At 45.4% G+C, this 20379-nt stretch overlaps 2 protein-coding genes across 2 annotated transcripts in view; both read right to left on the bottom strand.

Annotated features, from left to right (window-relative positions):
• The window catches only part of LOC309550239 (uncharacterized protein), a gene marked incomplete at both ends in the record, with an annotated part of 1760330 nt that overhangs the window by 1465172 nt on the left and 274779 nt on the right, over positions 1-20379 (bottom strand).
• LOC309548786 (uncharacterized protein) overlaps positions 1-20379 on the bottom strand; it is a gene marked incomplete at its 3' end in the record, with an annotated part of 145338 nt that overhangs the window by 10171 nt on the left and 114788 nt on the right. The window contains exons 10-11 of the mRNA XM_082248730.1: positions 17127-17309; positions 7078-7542 (exon numbers count right to left, since the gene is read on the bottom strand). Coding sequence (XP_082104856.1) covers positions 7078-7542; positions 17127-17309 — 648 coding nt within the window. The remainder of the gene's footprint in view (positions 1-7077; positions 7543-17126; positions 17310-20379) is intronic.

Here is a 20379-nt window from a genome sequence, read left to right as displayed (position 1 = left end):
GGGGCGGGTACTACGTCTGTCAATGAGCTTAAGAGAAAAGGATTTTACGGTAAGATTTTACAAAAATCAGTTTTTCTCTGTCGCTCATTGACAGACGTAGTCCTCGTTGATACTAACAACTCGGGACGTCCCAAAGCAGTACCACAAATGAGGGGAGGGAAAATGGAAAACAAAAATCCAATCTAGAAGGCCCAACCGGTGCCAACTAGAAGTTCTCAAGGCTCATCGATCAAAGATGAGACTCAACAGAAATTCCAACAGAAAAAAACCCTCGAGGTAGACCACCGGTCTCCTCAAATTGCGGCCTGCAAAACCTTGCGGCCAAATGAGGCATCCGCCGATGCCATCACATCAACTTTATAAAATTTTGTAAAGGTATGTACCGACGACCAAGTGGCCGCCTTACATACCTGGACCACAGACGCCTGATGGCGGAAGGCCCAGGAAGTACTGAGCGCTCGAGTGGAGTGCGCCTTAACAGGGAACGGAGGATTCCGACCCCTAATAGAATAAGCCTGTACCACCGTCTGTCTAATCCATTTGGAGATAGTTGCGGCAGATGCAGGCAACCCCTTTCTGGGGCCATCCGTGATCACAAAAAGTGAATCCGTCTTACGGAACGATTCCGTAGCCTTCAGGTATACCCTGATTGCCCGAACCACATCCAAGGAATGCAACGCATGTTCCCTATGATGATTGGGCTGAGGACACAAGGAAGGTAGCACAATATCTTCATTCAGATGAAAGTCTGAAACCACCTTTGGAAGAAAGGATGGCTTCGGATGAAGAACTACCTTATCCCTATGAACCACTAAATATGGGGACTGGCATGATAATGCAGCCAGTTCTGACACCCTGCGTGCAGAAGTGATAGCCACCAAGAAGGCCACCTTCTGGGATAAAGTAAGCAAGGGAATCTCCCTGATGTTTTCAAAGGGAGGTTTCTGCAGAACCGACAAAACCAAATTAAGATCCCAGGGCGGTAAGGGCGCGCGGACTGGTGGAGCCAGGTGTCGCACCCCCTGAATGAAATTCCGCACCAAGGAATGAGTAGCCAAGGGCTTCTGAAAGAAGATTGCTAATGATGAAACCTGACCCTTGATGGTCCTCAAGGATAGTTTCTGATCAACCCCCTTTTGCAGAAAAGCCAATATTCGGGTCACCGAATAGGTACGTGGAGGAAATCCCAAAGATTCGCACCACGCGATATAAGTCTTCCATGTGCGATAATAGACCTTGCTGGAAGTCGCTTTCCTTGCCTTAATTAGAGTAGGAATAACTGAAGCTGACAACCCTCTGTCCTTCAGTACCTGGGTCTCAATGGCCAGGCCATTAAAACCAGCGACTGTAAAGCACAATGGAAGATCGGTCCTTGAGACCGCAGACCCTCCCTGAGAGGAAGTCTCCAAGGAGCGTTCGCGACTAGCATGTCCAAGTCGGCCTGACCGGCTTGATGAGGCTAGCCTAGAATTTCCAGGATAACTGGAGTTCCCTCCATCTCCATCCTGCGGAGAAATCTCAGCAGCAATCTGAGAGGAGGGAATACCTCTAATAGCTGACACTGCCTTTACAGGCCATTCAGCGCGTCTGCAGCGTCCACTGGAGGATCGTGGGCGCGCGTTACCAATCTCCGCGCCTCCGGGATGCTCTGAAGAAGACACAGATGGCAAAATCCTTGGTGATTGACTTAAGTCATCACCCTGATATTGCCTGACTGGATCCGAACCAGGCTGCCCTAGAGCTACCTGGCCCAGGCAATCTGACAAAGTCTGATCGTTCTGATCGTTCTCTGTTCCCACACATTTATCAGACACCTGATTCCTATCAGGAGTGATGATTTCTCCTGGTTGAACATTAGAGACCGAAGTCACCCGGCTAGAGGCTCCTTGGTCTGTCTGCTCAACCGGATCCGATTCCTGTGGGGAACTGAGACTAATCTTTGGAAAAGGTAAAGAAAATGATCTGTTCAGGGAACGGTAACTACCGCTCCCTGTAGTACTAAAATGTTGGAAGGGAAGAATCGCACCGGTAGCAATGATCGATGCTCGATCTAGTGCTCTGAATACCGGTGAAGACGTCCCCCCACCCTCAAGCCGGGTGGGGGCGCACCTTCAGGCTGTGTAAGCCTTAGCTTCAGGTTTGGCTGAGTCGGTCTTTTGTTTGTCCGACCAGCGCTTCTTGAACCCTCCTAGAGGGGTTTTGCCCTTCCCGCTTGCTCCAGCAGAGCGAACGAACCCTTTATGGGTGTCAAAGAAAGGTCCACGCTTGTGACGAGGTCCTTTAGCTTTAGCAGCCTGTGGCAAAAAAGTGCTTTTGCCCCCAGTGGCATCCTTAATGATCTCATCTAGGGTGGCCCCAAATAGACGATTCCCCTGAAAGGGGAGATTCGCCAAGGTCTTTTTGGAACCTAGGTCCGCTGACCAGCATTTTAACCACAGCACACGTCTGAGGATTACCGCTGACATAGATACATGCCCTCCACAACTAGTGCGTCCACCAATGCTTCTTCTTGTGCTATGGCGGAAGCATGAACGTCCCCCTCACTGTCTGAGGGAACTTTACCTGAGACAACAGCCCCTGCAGAGGGACCTGCAGCTGCAATGACCATCTCAGAATCTGAAGTCTCAGATGATATAGGGGTAGGCGGGGGTCGCTTTCTTGACCCCCGTTCCTGACAGGCCGTCTCCACCCGAGCCACCAAAGACTCCAAAACTGCTGTAAATGCATCCATACTCTGTGCACTGGCGGGTCCCGCGGCCCCCTCGAGGGAAACAGGTGGGGGTACCTGTGTGGCAGGGTCCATGATAATTCCAGATATTACCCGGAAAAAATCAATTGCCCAAAAAAATAAAACCTTTTTTTTTTTTTTCAGACCCCCAGCGCCACAATGCCCCTCAGTGTTACCTGCTTAGGGACCCCTACAGAGCGAGAGAGAGAGATAGACCCCAAGGCTCACCACTTGATGCTCAGAGTTTCAAATGCAACTTGTTTCAGCACTGTCTAGAACAGACAGGAAGTCTTTTGGCTGGCTTCCCGGGTACAAAGGAGGCGGCTCCGCCCCTCTGCACGCCTTCCGGCGCCTCCCCTAGCTCCACGAGGTGTTTGGGTCACCTCAAACATGGCCACCCCCATGCTGGAGACACGAGGCTACGCCAATATGGCGGCCTCGTGCGATCTGCCAGACAATGGCGGCGGCCTGTACAGGATAACGGCGTGTCTCCTGCGGGAGAATCTCAGCCCCACAAACCTTCACCCTAATGGTGATCAGCCTGGCCGGCGGTACCGGACCCTGGCGGGCCATATGCGGTCCGTGGGCCGTCGGAAGGCATCTGCCTTTGCTGGAGGAATGCGATCTGGACTGCAGTATACATGTATAGCCATCGCCCTGTGAACACTTCTGACAGGTAGGATACCTTATACTATCACAGTAATATTCTAGTACTGCCACTGACTTCAGTCATCTTTACAGTTTTGAAATGACATTAGATTGTCAGCTCCCAAACCAAGCCTCCTGGTTTCTTGTTCACAAAAATCACACTCAAATAGGGGGATCTGTGACATGTTATAGGATAGATGGGAGATCCATCCTTACCATTTCAGAGAGGGGCCCGCGTTCACCACAAACCCGTCAGGGGGAAAAGGGGGAACATACTACTCACCATACCGGAACCAGGCGGGCGCCAACTCCTGACAGTACCCCTCTCCACCGGGGTGGGAGGGCTGTCGACCAATACGGACGCCGTGACTCATGGTCATTGGCGTTTAAGCGAGACGTTTAACTCGCAGGGCCAGTCCCCGTCCAATGGGACTATGTCGCGGCCGACCCAGCGCGGAGCTATGGCCTGCACGCGCTCGTAGGCTGAACTGGGGTGACCACTGGATCTCAACATCCAGCCCGTCGCCCAGTTCCAGCTTTCTTGCTTGAAGATCTCACAGGAACACTGGAGAAAAAAGCTGTCTAAAAAATCTTTCTAAGAAAAAAAATCCTGCCAGGACCGAAGATCCTAGCAAGGTATCTAGGTCCTTACTCCTAACTAGACAGAAAAAAACTGATTTGCTGTAGCAGAGAGAGAGAGGATATACCCTCTGGGACTGCCCCTAAGGTGTGGCCAGAATGTTTTCTTTCCTGTCTAGTCCTACTCCTGTAGAGGGCAGCATAACCCGAGTTGTTAGTATCAACGAGGACTACGTCTGTCAATGAGCGACAGAGAAATTTATTTTTGTATTCGGTAAAATTTGTTTAGTTTATTAATCTAACGAATTCAAATTTTTCAGAACGATCGTAATTCCAATCGATCGAGAAACGATCGACTAATTCGAATTCTGTGTGAAGAATAGCGGGCTGTTAAAAACAGGGGGCTGGGAAGCCGGCCGCCGGCATCCTTAACAACCGATGACTCATCAGCTGTCAGCGGGCTTCCCCACTGACAGATGAATGGAAAGAAAAGAATGCCGGCATTGCCCGGTAATAGAAAAATGTTAAAAAAAGAATGACGTGGGGTCCCCTTCCCCCCCAGTCTATACCAGGACCACGCCAAAATGTAAAAAAATAAATGGCGTGGGGTCCCCCAAAATCCATATCAGACCTTTACCTGAGCATGCAGTTCTGAAGGTCAGGAAAGGGGGGATAAGCAAGCGCCCCCCCTTCTAACCCATACCAGACCACATGCCCTTAACATGGGGGGGTGATTTGGGGCACCTCTTCCCCCCAACCCCAAAGCACCTTGTCTCCATGTTGGCTTGTTGTAATATGAAAGCCCTTTTTATCAAGGGGTCCCCCCAGATCCCGCCCCCCCCATGTGAATGAGTATCAGGACCATAGTACCTGTACCTATTCACCAAAGCGTCAAAAAGTAATAAAAACATACACACAATTTCTGAAAAATCCTCTATTATAAAATAAAAACCAGAGTCCCCCGATGTAGATCCGTCACCAAACACCCACCGCACCCGAAAAAATAAATTAAAAAAGACGCTCTCACCATCATGGAGGCCCTCTGCTTACTGCAGGCTCCCCATTTCACATCTTTTATATAGGTAAGGGGTGGGGCCACCTGTCTACATCACCTGGTGGCACCGCCCCTTCTGACGTCAGGAACCCAGCATGCAGAGGTTCATGGCGTCAGAAGGGGGCAGTGCCACCAGGTGAAATAGACCGGTGACCCCGCCCCTTACCTATGTAAGAAATGTTAAATGGAGGAGGAGCCTGCAGTAGTTATTTTTTTAATAAAGGATTTTTCAAAAATTTTGTGTGTGTTTTTATTCGTTTTTGACACATTTTTGCGAATGGGTACAGGTGCTATGGTCCCGATACTCATTCACATGGGGGGGCGGGGGGGGATCTGGGGGCCCCTTGATAAAAGGGGCTTTCATATTATGAACAGCCCCCTGCCTGCAGACCCCCACAAGCACAGGCCATCAACATGGGGACAAGGTGCTTTGGGTGGGGTGGGAAGGGGTGGGGGGGCAGAGCTTCCCCATAGCACCCACCCCCCCATGTTGAGGACATGTGGCCTGGTATGGTTAAGGAGGAGGGGGCCCTCTCTCGTCCCTTCCACTTTCCGGACCTGCCAGGCTGCATGCCGGGATAAAGGGTCTGGTATGGATTTTAGGGGAGAACCCACGCTATTTTTTTTTATTTTCTTTAATTTTGGCCCCAAAGGGCCTGGTATGGACTGGGGGGGGGGGGGGGGGGGGAACCACGCCATTTTTTCTATTGCTGGGCAATGCCGGCATTCATTTCTTTACTTTCATCTGTCAGTGGGGAAGCCTGCTGACAGCTGATGAGTCCTGGTTGGTAAGGATGTGGGCGGCCGGCTTCCGGGCTTGCTGCTAAACAACCAGCTATTTCTTCACACAGAATTTGCATCAGTCGATCGTTTCTTGACTGATCCGAATTCGAATCGTTCTGAAAATTTGGAATTCATTAGAAAATGAATAAACAAAACAAATTTTAACAGATTTCAACTAAATTTATTACAATTTCATTTGGAGATTTGGATACATCCAAATCTAAGAATAACCAAAAATTTGTCCGGATTTGTATTCGCACCGAAACGAATTTCACGTGTCTAACACTTAATGGCCACCCGCTAACAGCTGGGCTCCCAGCCAATGCAAATGGCCGCCGATGGCAGGGCCCACTCTCCAGGCATGGATGGGGTCTTATGGGGGAGGAACGAGGGCGGGGCTACCCAAACATATGCTGCCATGGGCATCTGTCAGGAAAGCACATTATGGTCACTAGATGGAACTGACCATTATAGGAAATCCCAATTCACCATGACTGGGGGAATGCGGGTCACATTTCATCAACACATTTTTACCAACCTGATCTGTTAGAGTTTGTGAAATCTTCCCGCACAAAATGTACTCAGCCAATAAAAGGTAAGGACTCCATTTTTATTTTTCTCCTGCTATCAATGGCCAACACGGGACAACACTTCATCCATGTCTCTGGTGATCCCTGATCTCCTTATGAACTGTTTCTTACATGATGAAGATCAGCCATGGAGTATATCTGAGGTGTATATCAGGGTGTGCTTCTTCCCCACATGTCCACCAACATTCATATAGAAGACATTTCCCACACTCAAGGCACTAATACACCTCCAGGGTTGCTTGGGACCCCTGATGTACAGGAAGACAGGACTTCAGGGAGGAACAATTCCCTCACTCAGGACAGGAAAGTGGCTTCTCCCCCGTGTGAGATCTCTGATGTCTGGAAAGAGTGGACTTCCGTGAAAAACATTTCCCACACTCAGGACAGGAATACGGCTTCTCACCGGTGTGCAATCTCTGATGTCTGGAAAGATGGTACTTCACTGAAAAACATTTCCCGCACTCAGGACAGGAATATGGCTTCTCACCGGTGTGCGATATCTGATGTCTGGAAAGTGCGGACGTCTCTGAAAAACATTTCCCACACTCAGGACAAGAATACGGCTTCTCACCAGTGTGCAATCTCTGATGTTTGGAAAGATCAGACTTCTGTGAAAAACATTTCCCACACTCAGAACAGAAATATGGCTTTTCCCCCCTGTGAAATCTCTGATGTATGGAAAGATTGGACTTCACTGAAAAATATTTCCCGCACTCAGGACAGGAATACGGCTTCTCACCCGTGTGAGATCTCTGATGTCTGGAAAGAGTGGACTTCTGTGAAAAACATTTCCCACACTCAGGACAGGAATACGGCTTCTCACCAGTGTGCAATCTCTGATGTCTGGAAAGATGGTACTTCACTGAAAAACATTTCCCGCACTCAGGACAGGAAAACGGCTTCTCACCGGTGTGCGATATCTGATGTCTGGAAAGTGCGGACGTCTCTGAAAAACATTTCCCACACTCAGGACAGGAATACGGCTTCTCACCAGTGTGCAATCTCTGATGTTTGGAAAGATCAGACTTCTGTGAAAAACATTTCCCACACTCAGAACAGAAATATGGCTTTTCCCCCCTGTGAAATCTCTGATGTATGGAAAGATTGGACTTGCATGAAAAACATTTCCCGCACTCAGAACAAGAATACAGCTTCTCACCCGTGTGCAATCTCTGATGTTTGTAAAGATTGGACTTCTGTGAATAACATTTCCCGCACTCAGGACAGGAATACGGTGGTCCAGCACTGTCCCTCACAGTCTGAGGTTCCTCAGAATAAGAGGAATATGATGGTCCGGCACTGTCCCTCACAGTCTGAGGTTCCTCAGGACAAGAGGAATACGATGGTCCGGCACTGTCCCTCACAGTCTGAGGTTCCTCAGGATAAGAGGAATACGATGGTCCGGCACTGTCCCTCACAGTCTGAGGTTCCTCAGGATAAGAGGAATACGATGGTCCGGCACTGTCCCTCACAGTCTGAGGTTCCTCAGGATAAGAGGAATACAATGGTCCATCTACACTGTGTGGTGCCGGATGGACATTTGAGGTAGCCGGGTTTTCTCCTGGACTATACTGTGTGATGTCCTCATCTTCTACTTTACAGTCTGGAGACAAAGTGAGACAATCCTCTGAGGTTTTCCTCATCTCCCGTCCATGTACTAAAATAGAAATACAAAGATTATTACTAGACATCAGTAGATTGATTCCCCTAAACCAGGACTCCGCCCACATCAGACAGCTTTGTCTCTGAGAATCTTACAATTCCCCCCTCAAGGTAACTAGTAAATGGGTCCTCTGATCTCCTACCAGTTCATTTCTTTATTCATGGACCTTAGTCAGAGAGTGAGGAAACAACGAGAACTGTCTTTTATAGGAGTGACAGTGATGAGGGGATTATAGGACGAGTGTCCCCCTCCCCCTCTATCACTCATTGCCATCTTCTTAACACAAGAAGTCCTGCACTTCCTTATTTAGTCCATGATTTAGTCATGAATAACAGCGGGGCTGAGCCCCACCAGAGGTCAGAGAGTGAGGATAAAGACTGAACTGATTCTGAAGACCTCCATCATTGGGTTATTGACTACTCCCCAAATATCACTTTCTGTTTAAGGTTCCAAAGTTTGAGGATGTTATCACATTATTATCAACATGTACTGTAAATGTCTGTCCTCCAATCAAATCATCAGATATAAAATGTCCAGCTGGTAGAAAATGGGTGCAAAAGAAGTAAGGCCTATGTAATGTACAACTTATTATATAGGATACAAAAGTTAGGACTATACAGTATCGGAATTATGTACAACATAAAGTATATAGTGCAGGGGTCAGGAGTATGTAATGTACAACATAGAGTATATAGTGCAGGGGTCAGGAGTATGTAATGTACAACATAGAGTATATGGTGCAGGGGTCAGGAGTATGTAATGTACAACATAGAGTATATAGTGCAGGAGTCAGGAGTATGTAATGTACAACATAGAGTATATAGTGCAAGAGTATGTAATGTACAACATAGAGTATATGGTGCAGGGGTCATGAGTATGTAATGCACAACATAGAGTATATGGTGCAGGAGTATGTAATGTACAACATAGAGTATATAGTGCAGGGGTCAGGAGTATGTAAAGTACAACATAGAGTATATAGTGCAGGGGTCAGGAGTATGTAATGTACAACATAGAGTATATAGTGCAGGGGTCAGGAGTATGTAATGTACAACATAGAGTATATAGTGCAGGGATCAGGAGTATGTAATGTACAACATAGAGTATATAGTGCAGGGATCAGGAGTGTGTAATGTACAACATAAAGTATATAGTGCAGGGGTCAGGAGTATGTAATGTACAACATTGAGTATATAGTGCGGGGCCAGGACTCATAATATTGGTATTCAGGAATCAGTGCAAGCTTAAACGTTTACATGCTGCCTCCCATCTCCTGAGACTGCACTCAGTAAAGTGGTTCTGAGACTATACGGACATATCCCTCCACCCGACACAGCCAGCAGATATCAAAGCAAGTAAATCTGGGAAAATTGCGGTCAGAGATCTTGCTAGACCTGGGCACTCTGGACCAATCAGTGAGCAGTATGGGTGGAGGAATGTATTTAGTGTTAATGACCCACCTGTGCTGATCTCTATAGGAGTGTCCTCCTCTATAAATGTCCCCGTTATTCCATCCTCCTCCATAGACTGCTGATCATCCCTCACATACCTCTCTTCTTCTTCTGCTTTAACCTCAAATTCTATATCGATTGGATCTCCACTCTAAATCAAGAAAATGAAAGAATATCATCTGTAAAATATAAGATTTATTATTGTGACATCACATAAAAATCCACACATTGTCTCCATGAGTCTGTGTTTTATAATCTCTGTCTCACCAACCTTGTAACAGTGAGGGATGGTGTGATCTTCCTGTGTGGAATCCCGGGAATACAGAGGACGGGGACATCTCTCTGGTGGGTTCCTGGTATTAGGTGGCTCCATCATATCCTTGTGTCCTTCTGAAACCTCCTCCATCACTCCATACTCCTCATCCTCCTCTTTATACTCTTCTTTAACATCAATATTATCATCCCAGAGGTTTCCACTCTGAATATATAATAAAACATTCATTGTAACAAACATGCTGTGTATAAATTATAACTACTAATAATTGTCAATCATCTACCTGAGTACACTGCCTGGGGATAAGATTAATACTTCTAAGATCGAGGATCTTTCTATAAACATTCCTCCCACAACTCTGGGCACCTTACAATCCGCTTACTCGTATCACTAGTGTACCTGTTCCCTCAAATACCTCGTTATTCATGTGACACCTTCTCCTCATTATACTAAGCTAACCTTCCTTCTTTATTTCATGACATCCATTTATCCCTGAAACAATGGGATGCTTACTGTATAATATCTCCTGGCTAGGCACGGTAAATGTCCTCAAAATGTGGTTCCTCCCCAAACTGCTGTACCTATTGGAGACTCTCCCGGTCCAAGTCCCTCTTTCTCAGCTGAAATTGCTGCAAAGTACCTTTGTTACATTTATATGGCACCATAAGTCCTATCGCATAGCACAATCCACTTTGCTTTGGCTGAGATCTAGGGGCGGTCTGGGAGCACCTGACCTGTTAACCACTTCCCATCCGGCCAATTCTGGCATTTCTCTCCTACATGTAAAAATCATCATTTATTTGCCAATTTTTTGTAAAATATATAAGATGATGTTACGCTCAGTAGTTAGATATCAAACACATGTGTCATGCTTTAGAATTGCACCCATTCGTGAAATGCCTCACATGTGTGGTATATATGACATTGTATATATATATATATATATATATATATATATATATATATATATATGCGGGCGCAGCCTAAGTATGCGTTTGCTTTTGCATGCAAGCACAAGAGGACAGGAGTGCTTTAAAAACTTTTTTATGATTATTATTTATTTATTTATTTATTTATTTATTTATTTATTTTTTGTACACCAACTCTATTTTTTTTTTATCACTTTTTTTCCTATTACAAGAAATGTCATCCCTTGTCATAGGAATAAGGCGTGATAGATCCTCTTTATGGAGAAATCTGGGGTCACGTAGACCCCAGATATCTCCTCTACCTGGGAAAGCATGAGATAAAAAAAACATTGATCTCTGCTTTCCAGGATGAAAAACTGGCAGTGTTTACATCTGACAGCACCAGAAGTGATGTCATAATGTTGCTTTCGGCCTCCCAGGAGCATAGAGATGGCCGGGGACCATCCATTCTATGGTCAGCTCTATGGCACTAGAGGGCAGCAGGAGAGGGGGAGGACATCCCCTCCCGCTGCCTGTAAATCAAGCGGCTCATGACCAGCTAGGGCTTTTACAAGTAAGGGAATTGCTGGCTGAAAAGAAAGATATCTGGATGATGCCTGTAGCTGCACCCATCACCCAGATATCACCACTTCAAGTCCAGGACGTCATATGATGGCCTTCTGGTGGGAAGTGGTTAAATTATTATTATGCCTCCCACCTCCAGACTTTTATGTCCTGGTCTGTCCATCCCCCACCCAGTCGCCGGTCTGAAATAGAATTTGGGCTTATCTACCCCACTCACCCATGCCCTTTATTATGGTCAGCTGACTCCACCATGTCCTCTCCACTGAAACAATCCTCCTCCCCTATGCGATTTATGTTGTCCATATGGAAAAAATGTTGCACACGGTATTTTCTTTCTTCACCATGTTCTCTCCTGCTTACCTTTTATATAATCCTTCAATCCCAGACTCCCTGTCCTATGGAAGGATCCTGCCCTGGGCCGAAGCCAATAGATTTCATTTGTGTCATTTTAAACAAACATACTGTACATGTATACCGAGCGCTGAGGGCACAGATCATAGATGGATTCATGGGAAGACCAGGACAAACCTATGCAGCTGTCAAAATACACTTTGTATAGTGTAAGATACAGGCATACACAAAACAAAAGACCACGCTAGGCGCCCCCAGTGGTCACTAGAAGCAGAATTATCTGCAGGACTGTGAAAACAACAGCCAGGTCTATCAAGGGTAACAACAGTTTATTACCCACAATGTGGTGGATAAGAACAGTCAAGTTAATGAAAAAGCCAACAATAGCACTGCAAAATGTCCCTGGGCATTAATGAAAGGGTCATCCAGCACTGCGGTGAGGGCTGATAGAGGGGCGCCAATACAAAAGCCCTGGGAAATACGATACTGCCACTCGGGGAACCAGGCTGAGCACAGCAGCGCGCTCGGGTGACGTCACGGTCGGCCAGTGGGCGGGAGCAGGAAGAACCAGAGGAAGCCTCAGGGTCCCAGCATGGAATGCAAGCTTGTAAAGTTGCCGTGATGACGTGTTTCGCATGCATGCGGTTTATCAAGTCATGGGGATAAAGGCAACTGGAGTATTTAAGCTGTATGTGTCCCAATAGAAGGGCGGGGAGTGGGCGGAGCTATGCAGATCTGGATGCCACTTAACCCATCCATGCTTATGGCTGCCATTGAGTCAGTTGCCATCAAATACAAACTCTACAGTATAATCAGAAATGTGCAAAATATCGTCATATCAATTAGAAAGAGAAAATAATAAAAAATAAAAAGGTGAATATTTGCTTGTGCATAGTTAATAAATTGTGCATATTCTAAGAACAAACTAATATCATGATAATAATAATAATAATAAATAATAAAATATAATTATTAATGTTAACCACTTGCCAACCAGCCGCTGTACTTATACTGCAGCAGATTGGCTCTGTCACTAGAAATGATGTACCTGTGCGTCGTTTCGCAGGACTGCTAGTGGGGGCATGCGCATGCACCGATTGGCTACAGGGGGAGCCAATCAGCGGGTCCGGCGGCCGCAATGTCTGTCGGGCACCTGTGATCGCTCCCCGCAGAGACAGAACAGACCGCTGTTCTGTCAGTAATGAACACAGGGATCCTCTTTTTTAGGAACATAGGTCTCCGTGTTCATTCAGCAAGCCCATCCTCCACACAGTTAGAAAGCACCCCCTAGGGACACATTTAACCATTTGATCCCCCTGGTGTTAACCCCTCCCCTGCCAGTGTCATTATTACAGTGACAGTGCATATTTCTAGCACTGATTACTATAGTAATGTCACTGGTCCCCCCAAAAGTGTCAAAAATGTCAGTTAGGGGTCCGATCTGTCTCCAACAATGTCGCAGTCCCGCTAAAAATCGCTGATCGCTGCCATTACTAGTAAAAAAAAAAAATGACATAAATATTTCTCCTAGTTTGTAGACGTGATAAGTTTTGCGCAAACCAACCAATTTAGACTTATTGGGATTTTTTTTTACCAGAAATATGTAGCATAATACAAATTGGCCAAAAATAATGAAAACATTTAATTTTTACATTTTTTTTATTGTGAATGTTATATAGCAGAAAGTAAAAAATATTGTTTTTTTTTCAGAATTGTCTCTCTTTTTTTATTTATAGCGCCAAAAAAAAAAAAATGGCACAGGTGATCAAATACCACCAAACTAAAGCTCAATTTGTGGGAAAAAAAGGACATCAATTTTATTTGGGTACAATTCTGCACGACCGCGCAATTGTCCGTTTAAGTAACGCAGTGACGAATCATTTTTATGTGAAAGAGAACCGCTGGCTGTGTAAGAAAATACCGGGGTTATGGCAGCTATCTGCTATCTGTTACCATAACTCCGGTATTTAATATCAAAGTAGCGACATAAATAGACGGCGGGCGGTCCTTTTCCTCTTATAGTCCTGGCTGTTGTTTTCACAGTCCTGCAGATAATTCTCCTTATAGTTGCGTCATTTTGTAGATTTGGTTACAAGAAAACTCAGACCCTTTGAGGAATTCCACACTAAGCTCCGTATTCCCAATAACCTCTTTACCTCTTATATTCAATGGAAGCATTTTTCTCCCCCCCCCCCCCCCCCCTCCATCATTAGCTTTACACCGCCCAACCAAATTCAAACACATATGAATCCAAGGCCCACACCAACCACACCTCATATCCTCCATCTACAAACTATTATACCAGGTGCTCCCGGTTACTGAAAACCTTCACTTACACTATATTGCCAAAAGTATTGGGACGCCTGCCTTTACACACACATGAACTTTAATGGCATCCCAGTCTTAGTCTGTAGGGTTCAATATTGAGTTGGCTCCACCCTTTACAGCTATAACAGCTTCAACTCCCCCACACCATAACCCCCCCCTCCACAAAACTTTACACTTGGCACAATGCAGTCAGGCAAATACCGTTCTCCTGGCAACCACCAAACCCAGACATGTCCATCAGATGGCCAAACATCTCCATGTTCTATCCAGAACTTTCAGGGTTCCTCTGACTTATTTCAGTTTACTGCATATACTGTCCAAGTATGCTGTATGTCTATTGGCTATTGCAAGCTGTAATATCTATATACCCTCTTCATGGTGTAATATATATATACCCTCTTCATGGTGTAATATCTATATATACTCTCTTCATGGTGTAATATCTATATACCCTCTTCATGGTGTAATACCTATATACCCTCTTCATGGTGTAATATCTATATACCCTCTTCATGGTGTAATACCTATATACCCTCTTCATGGTGTAATATCTATATACCCTCTTCATGGTGTAATATCTATATACCCTCTTCATGGTGTAATATCTATATATACCCTCTTCATGGTGTAATATCTATATACCCTCTTCATGGTGTAATATCTATATACCCTCTCCATGGTGTAATATCTATATACCCTCTTCATGGTGTAATATCTATATATACCCTCTTCATGGTATAATACCAATATACCCTCTTCATGGTGTAATATCTATATACCCTCTTCATGGTGTAATATCTATATACCCTCTTCATGGTATAATATCTATATACCCTCTTCATGGTGTAATACCTATATACCCTCTTCATGGTGTAATATCTATATACCCTCTTCATGGTGTAATATCTATATACCCTCTTCATGGTGTTATACCTATATACCCTCTTTATGGTGTAATATCTATATACCCTCTTCATGGTGTAATATCTATATACCCTCTTCATGGTGTAATATCTATATTAGCCCTCTTCATGGTGTAATATCTATATACGCTCTTCATGGTGTAATACCTATATACCCTCTTCATGGTGTAATATCTATATACCCTCTTCATTGCCTGTGTTGTGAAATACAATGGATGTAACTTCTTTATTTTTGTGAAATTCAATAAAAATAAAATTACAAAAAAGAATTCCCAGCACCGCTCACCTCTCCTGTCAGCAGCTCCATCATCTTCTTGGTGACTTCTAGAATCTTCTGCATGCTGTGTCTCTCAGGTTTTAGGGAGTCACATGGAGGCACTGTGATGGTCATAGGATCACCTGACTTCAGAAGAGGAAATCTCTGTATTGAGGAACCAATAGGAATATCATGTTAGAATCCCAGAATCCTCCTCCCCTCTCCGGTCAGGTCTGTGTTTTATTAATAGAGATAAGAGTGATGTCATGTGACCTCCCAGAATCCCCCTCACCTCTCCGGTCAGGTCTGTGTTTTATTAATAGAGATAAGAGTGATGTCATGTGACCTCCCAGAATCCTCCTCACCTCTCCGGTCAGGTCTGTGTTTTATTAATAGAGATAAGTGTGATGTCATGTGACCTCCCAGAATCCTCCTCACCTCTCTGGTCAGGTCAGTGGTTTATTAATAGAGATAAGAGTGATGTCATGTGACCTCCCAGAATCCTCCTCACCTCTCCGGTCAGCAGGTAGATGATCTCCAGGGTGAGGTTTAGTATCTTCTCAGTCATGTGACTCCGGTCCTCCTCCATCCTCATTGGTGCCGTCATTTGATCTATACAGGTCTCCTTGTAGACGGATAACTTTGGGAAATGAAAGTAAGAATTATTTGGATGGTATTGGTCACAAAATAATAGGATGGGGATGTGAGGGGGGGAATAGAAGGGTTGCTGTACATTTAAGGATTACTGCCCCCATGGGAACACATTTAATATTTATTATTATTATACAGGATTTATATAGCACCAACAATGAGGGCAAACAGTGCAGTTACAATACAATTCAGTACAGGCGGAATCAGAGGACCTTGCTCCTTAGAGCTTACAATCTAGGAGGGAGGGTCAAGTGATACAAAAGGTAATTACTGTAGGGGATGAGCTCATGGAGAAAATGAAAGTACAGTTGTTAGGTGGAGGCAGGATAGAATCCTCTGAAGAGGAAGGTTTTCAGGAATCATCTAATAGCAAACAGAGTAGGAGATAGTCAGACAGATTGGGGTAGGGAGTTCCATAGGATCGGAGAGGCTCTGAAGAAGTCCTGGAAGCGAGTATTGGAGGAGGTGACGAGGGAGCTAGAGAGCAGGAGGTCTTGGGAGGAAGGAAAAGAACAATGTGGTTGGTATTTTGAGACTAGGTTAGTAATATAGCTGGGGGCTGAATTGTGAAGGGCTTTTTAAGTTATTGTTAGAATTAAAATGTTATTTGTTTGGGTGAGTGGGACCAATGGAGGGATTGGCAGAGAGGGATAGCAGCCACAGTTTGTAAGCTAGATGAGCCTGGCGGAAGCATTCATGATGGACTGAAGGGGGAATAGCCTATGTGAGGGTAAGCCAATAAGGGGGGGGGGGGGTTGCAGTAGTCAAGGCAAGAGATGACCAGGGAGTGGATTTCATTGGTTAGGAAGGGGTATATTTTGGAGATGTTGCTGAGGTTGAGGCGGCAAGCTTTGGACAGAGTCCAGGATTACACCTAGCAACTTGGCATGGGGGGGATCGGCTGATGACTGAGCAGTTGATTATAACAGAGAAGTCAAGGGGAGAGGCATGTAGGGGAAGGAATATTATGAGCCTGATTTTGGATAGACTGAGTTTGAAGAAGTGGTGTGACATCCAGGCCGATATGTCTATTAGAAAATTAGTGATACGTGAGGAGACTGATGGAGTTATCTGAGCGGTAGAGTGATAGATTTGGGGGTCGTCAGCGTAGACATGGTATTGGAAGCCATGGGAGGCTATCAGCTGACCCAGGGAGGAGTTGTAGACTGAGAATAGGTGAGGTCTGAGAACAGAGCTTTGGGGAATCAAATAGAAGGAAGAGGAGAGGAGGAAGTAGAATTTTAAGTGATGCTGAAGGTGCGGTGGGATAGGTAGGATGAGAACCAGCAAAGAGTACAGTCATGAAGACCAAAGGAGTAAGGTTTTTAAAGGAGGAGGGGGGGGGGGGGTCCACCGTATCAAGGGCAGCAGAGAGGTCCAAATAGTGTCCATTGGTTTCAGCCATTCTCCATAAGGAGAGCAGTTTCTGTGGAGTGTTGAGGGTAAACTCTAGACTGAAGGGATCAAGAAGTTTGTTCTCAGTCAGATGTTCACTCAGTTGGTTGTAGATCAGACGTTCAAAGATTTTGGAGGAAAACTGGAGTAAGGAGATGGGGCAAAGGTTGTTAAGATTGGTGGGGTCCAGTGAGGGCTTTTTAAAGATGGAGGTGACTAGTACATGTTTTAGAGAGTTGGGGAAGATGCCAGAAGAGAGGGAGAGATTGAAGATGTGGGTTAGAGAGTGTAGAATGGAGCCAGACGGTGACCATAGCATTTGTGAGGAAGCAGGATCCAGGGGGCAGGTGGTTAGGTGGGCGTTAGAACATTTTTTAGCAACCTCATCAATAGCTGCAGGGTTGAATGAGGAAAGTAATGATTGTACCTGTGGACACGGGGTGTTAAGTGGGGGAGGTATCTGTGCATTGGAGATCTTCTCACGAATGTAATCAATCTTATTTTTGAAGTGGTTGGTGATTTCCTGGGCAGTGTGTAATTTGGTGGGTGGAGGCAGTGGAGGACAAAGAAGAGAGGTGAAGGTAGAGAAGAGTTGACAGGGACTGGATGAGAAGGTGTTAATGATAGTGATAAAATAGGTCTGCTTGGCAGTAAGGAGGCAGAAGGGAGGGTGATATATAGAAGGTGTGGGGTAGAGAAGAGGGGTGAAGGAAAGAGAGTATAAGGAGAGAGGACACAACTACCAGAAGGAGTGGTAGAGAGCGCATGTTACAGAGCGGAAGGAGAGCTGAATAGAGGGACAGGATCACCTGCAGCCTGTTTGGTGCTTTTCAGTGCAGTTTGTTATGTATGATCGCTTTGTGCAATCGCCGAAGTGCAGAACTTGAAGTGCAAATCACTTGTATAAAGAATCACTTAGAGAAAGAATCACTAAAGGTAAGAACCCCCAGCAAGGTTCCCCCCAGTAACGTGCTGTCCCCATAAGGGTGCTCTAGTTTTATACTGTTAAGGGTGGGGGTGGTTGTTTGTTAATAATTAATCATGAGTTAATATAAAGGATTGGTAGCTAACAAAAAAAAAACATTTATAAAGATGCAGACAGGGCAACAGATGGTGAAGGCGACATTCCAAAATGCACACAGACACAGTGCAAGAAAAGTCAGTTTTCAGCTATGGGTGGGTGGGAATGGACTGGGACATACCCGAGCAACACACAAACACAGGGAGCAATAGGTTTTCAGTTTTTTCAGTTATGGGTGGGTGGGAATCAGCTGGGACATACCTGTGGAGGGACAAAGAAGAAATCTTCAGGTGAGACATTCAGACGAGGCAGAGTTTAAAAAGCAAATCACTTGTATAAAGAATCATTTAGAGAAATAATCACTAAAGGAAAGAATCCCAGCAACGTTCCGCCCCCAACAAAGATTGGATTATATAATAGGAGGATGCTGCTGGTGGAGTAGACAGCTGTGGGGGAGGAGTCTGTTCTCTTTCCTCCAATGACAGCCCAGTGTGAGGAGGAGGAGGACAGCAGGGGGAGATGTTTGCTCTCTTGGTTAGTATTCAGGACATTGTACAGAGTGGCAGTGGGTTCCTGGGGTTCTGAATTCCAGCACCGGCACTGCTTTAGAAACCAACAGCCCCTTTTACCTTGCAGCCTGCTTGCCCTGGACTACCCCCTCAGAGGCCCCCACATCCCCACTAACCTCTCAGAGTTATTCAGCTCTATTACTTCCCAAGTCCTTAATTCACAGTTCCTCCCTCTGACACCAATGATGATAAATATTCTTCATGGCAGGCTGGAGAATGTTTTCTTCCTCCTGACCAGCAATGTAAGGGGCTCCATACTCCTGACCCCTGCACTCCATCATTGTGTTGGCTGCATATTGTAATGATTGCCCATTGGCTGCCTGTGTAGTGTAATAATTGCCCTTTGTAGGCCATGTATGGTCAGGATGGTCATTGTCTTGTCTATTTATTGTCAGTGCTGTTTGTTTGGAGGAACGTATTACTAGAATTTATCTCCAAAATGAAGAGAATGTTCCGGCCCCATAAGTGGGGAAATGTTCTGGCCCTGAAAGGGTTAATCTAAATTTCCACACTATATATGTGTGTATCATCATCTGCTGGAGATAAAAGAGGTCACAGTGACTATGGAGGAAGAGGACGGACATGACAGGGTGGGGGGGTTACAGGGTGTAAATAGAAAATAAGATCTTATTACCTCCTCTACTGCCTCTTCCAGTGACGCCTTCTTGCTATGTTGTACTAGGTAGAACTTCCTGTCTTTGTTCCAGATCACTTCCTGTCTGTACCTGACATCACTTCCTGTCTGTACCTGACATCACTTCCTATCTGTACCTGACATCACTTCCTGTCTCTACTCCATAGACATTTCCTGTCTGGGTAGAAGTGAGATCACCATATTGTAGAGTTCACAGGAACTGCAGCCCTGAGAAACATCTCATAATAACCATTCCTGTATAATAACTATTTTACAGGGATAAGTTCAAAACCAAGGTATACCTAAAAAATAAGAAAACTCTTTTTGGCGAAGAAAATGCAAAAAATATATTATAAAGCATAAAAATATATATCAGTCCACTCATAACAAAGATGTTAAGCATGAATTGCAAGGATGTAATGGTCACATAGGAATGGTGGTGAAGATCTCAGTCAGAACATTTCCTTGAAGGCTTATTTATATAAATAAAATAATTAGGGGGGGGGGTGTGGTTTACCGACGATGCAGATGGCCACTTTGTAGCTCAGCTCCAACAAAAGACAGCTCACCAGACAGCATTACAGCCACACAGGGACACAAAATTCTCCACGGACATCTCACAGCCCCGCTGCCCACAAGTATGTCCTCAAAGAAGAGAAAGGGCTCCTACAGGCCGGGGAAGGTGACGGATTTCTTCCCTCAGCCTTGGCACTTCTCCTTCCAAGATGATGCCAGCAGCTCTCCTGGACACAGACACAGCGGAGTGCCAAATCAAGGCTCATCATGAAGCAATCCCTCTCAGGGGATGTATGCTCGCAATTTCAGCAGAGGGACTCGCTTAGGATCTTCCTCCTCCTCCTCCTCCTGCAGCCCAGCTAAGACCAAACTAAAGCTACAGAATACAGATGAAGAGGTGATTGCTATTTATATCTCCCAACCGTCCCGGATTGGGCGGGACTTTCCCGCATTCAGACCTGTGTCCCGCTGT

The sequence above is a fragment of the Pelophylax lessonae genome (assembly GCF_965119305.1).
Source record: "Pelophylax lessonae genome assembly, chromosome: 3".
Taxonomy (NCBI): domain Eukaryota; kingdom Metazoa; phylum Chordata; class Amphibia; order Anura; family Ranidae; genus Pelophylax; species Pelophylax lessonae.
Note: the sequence above shows the minus strand (reverse complement) of the source record. Positions and strands in the feature narration are given on the sequence as shown.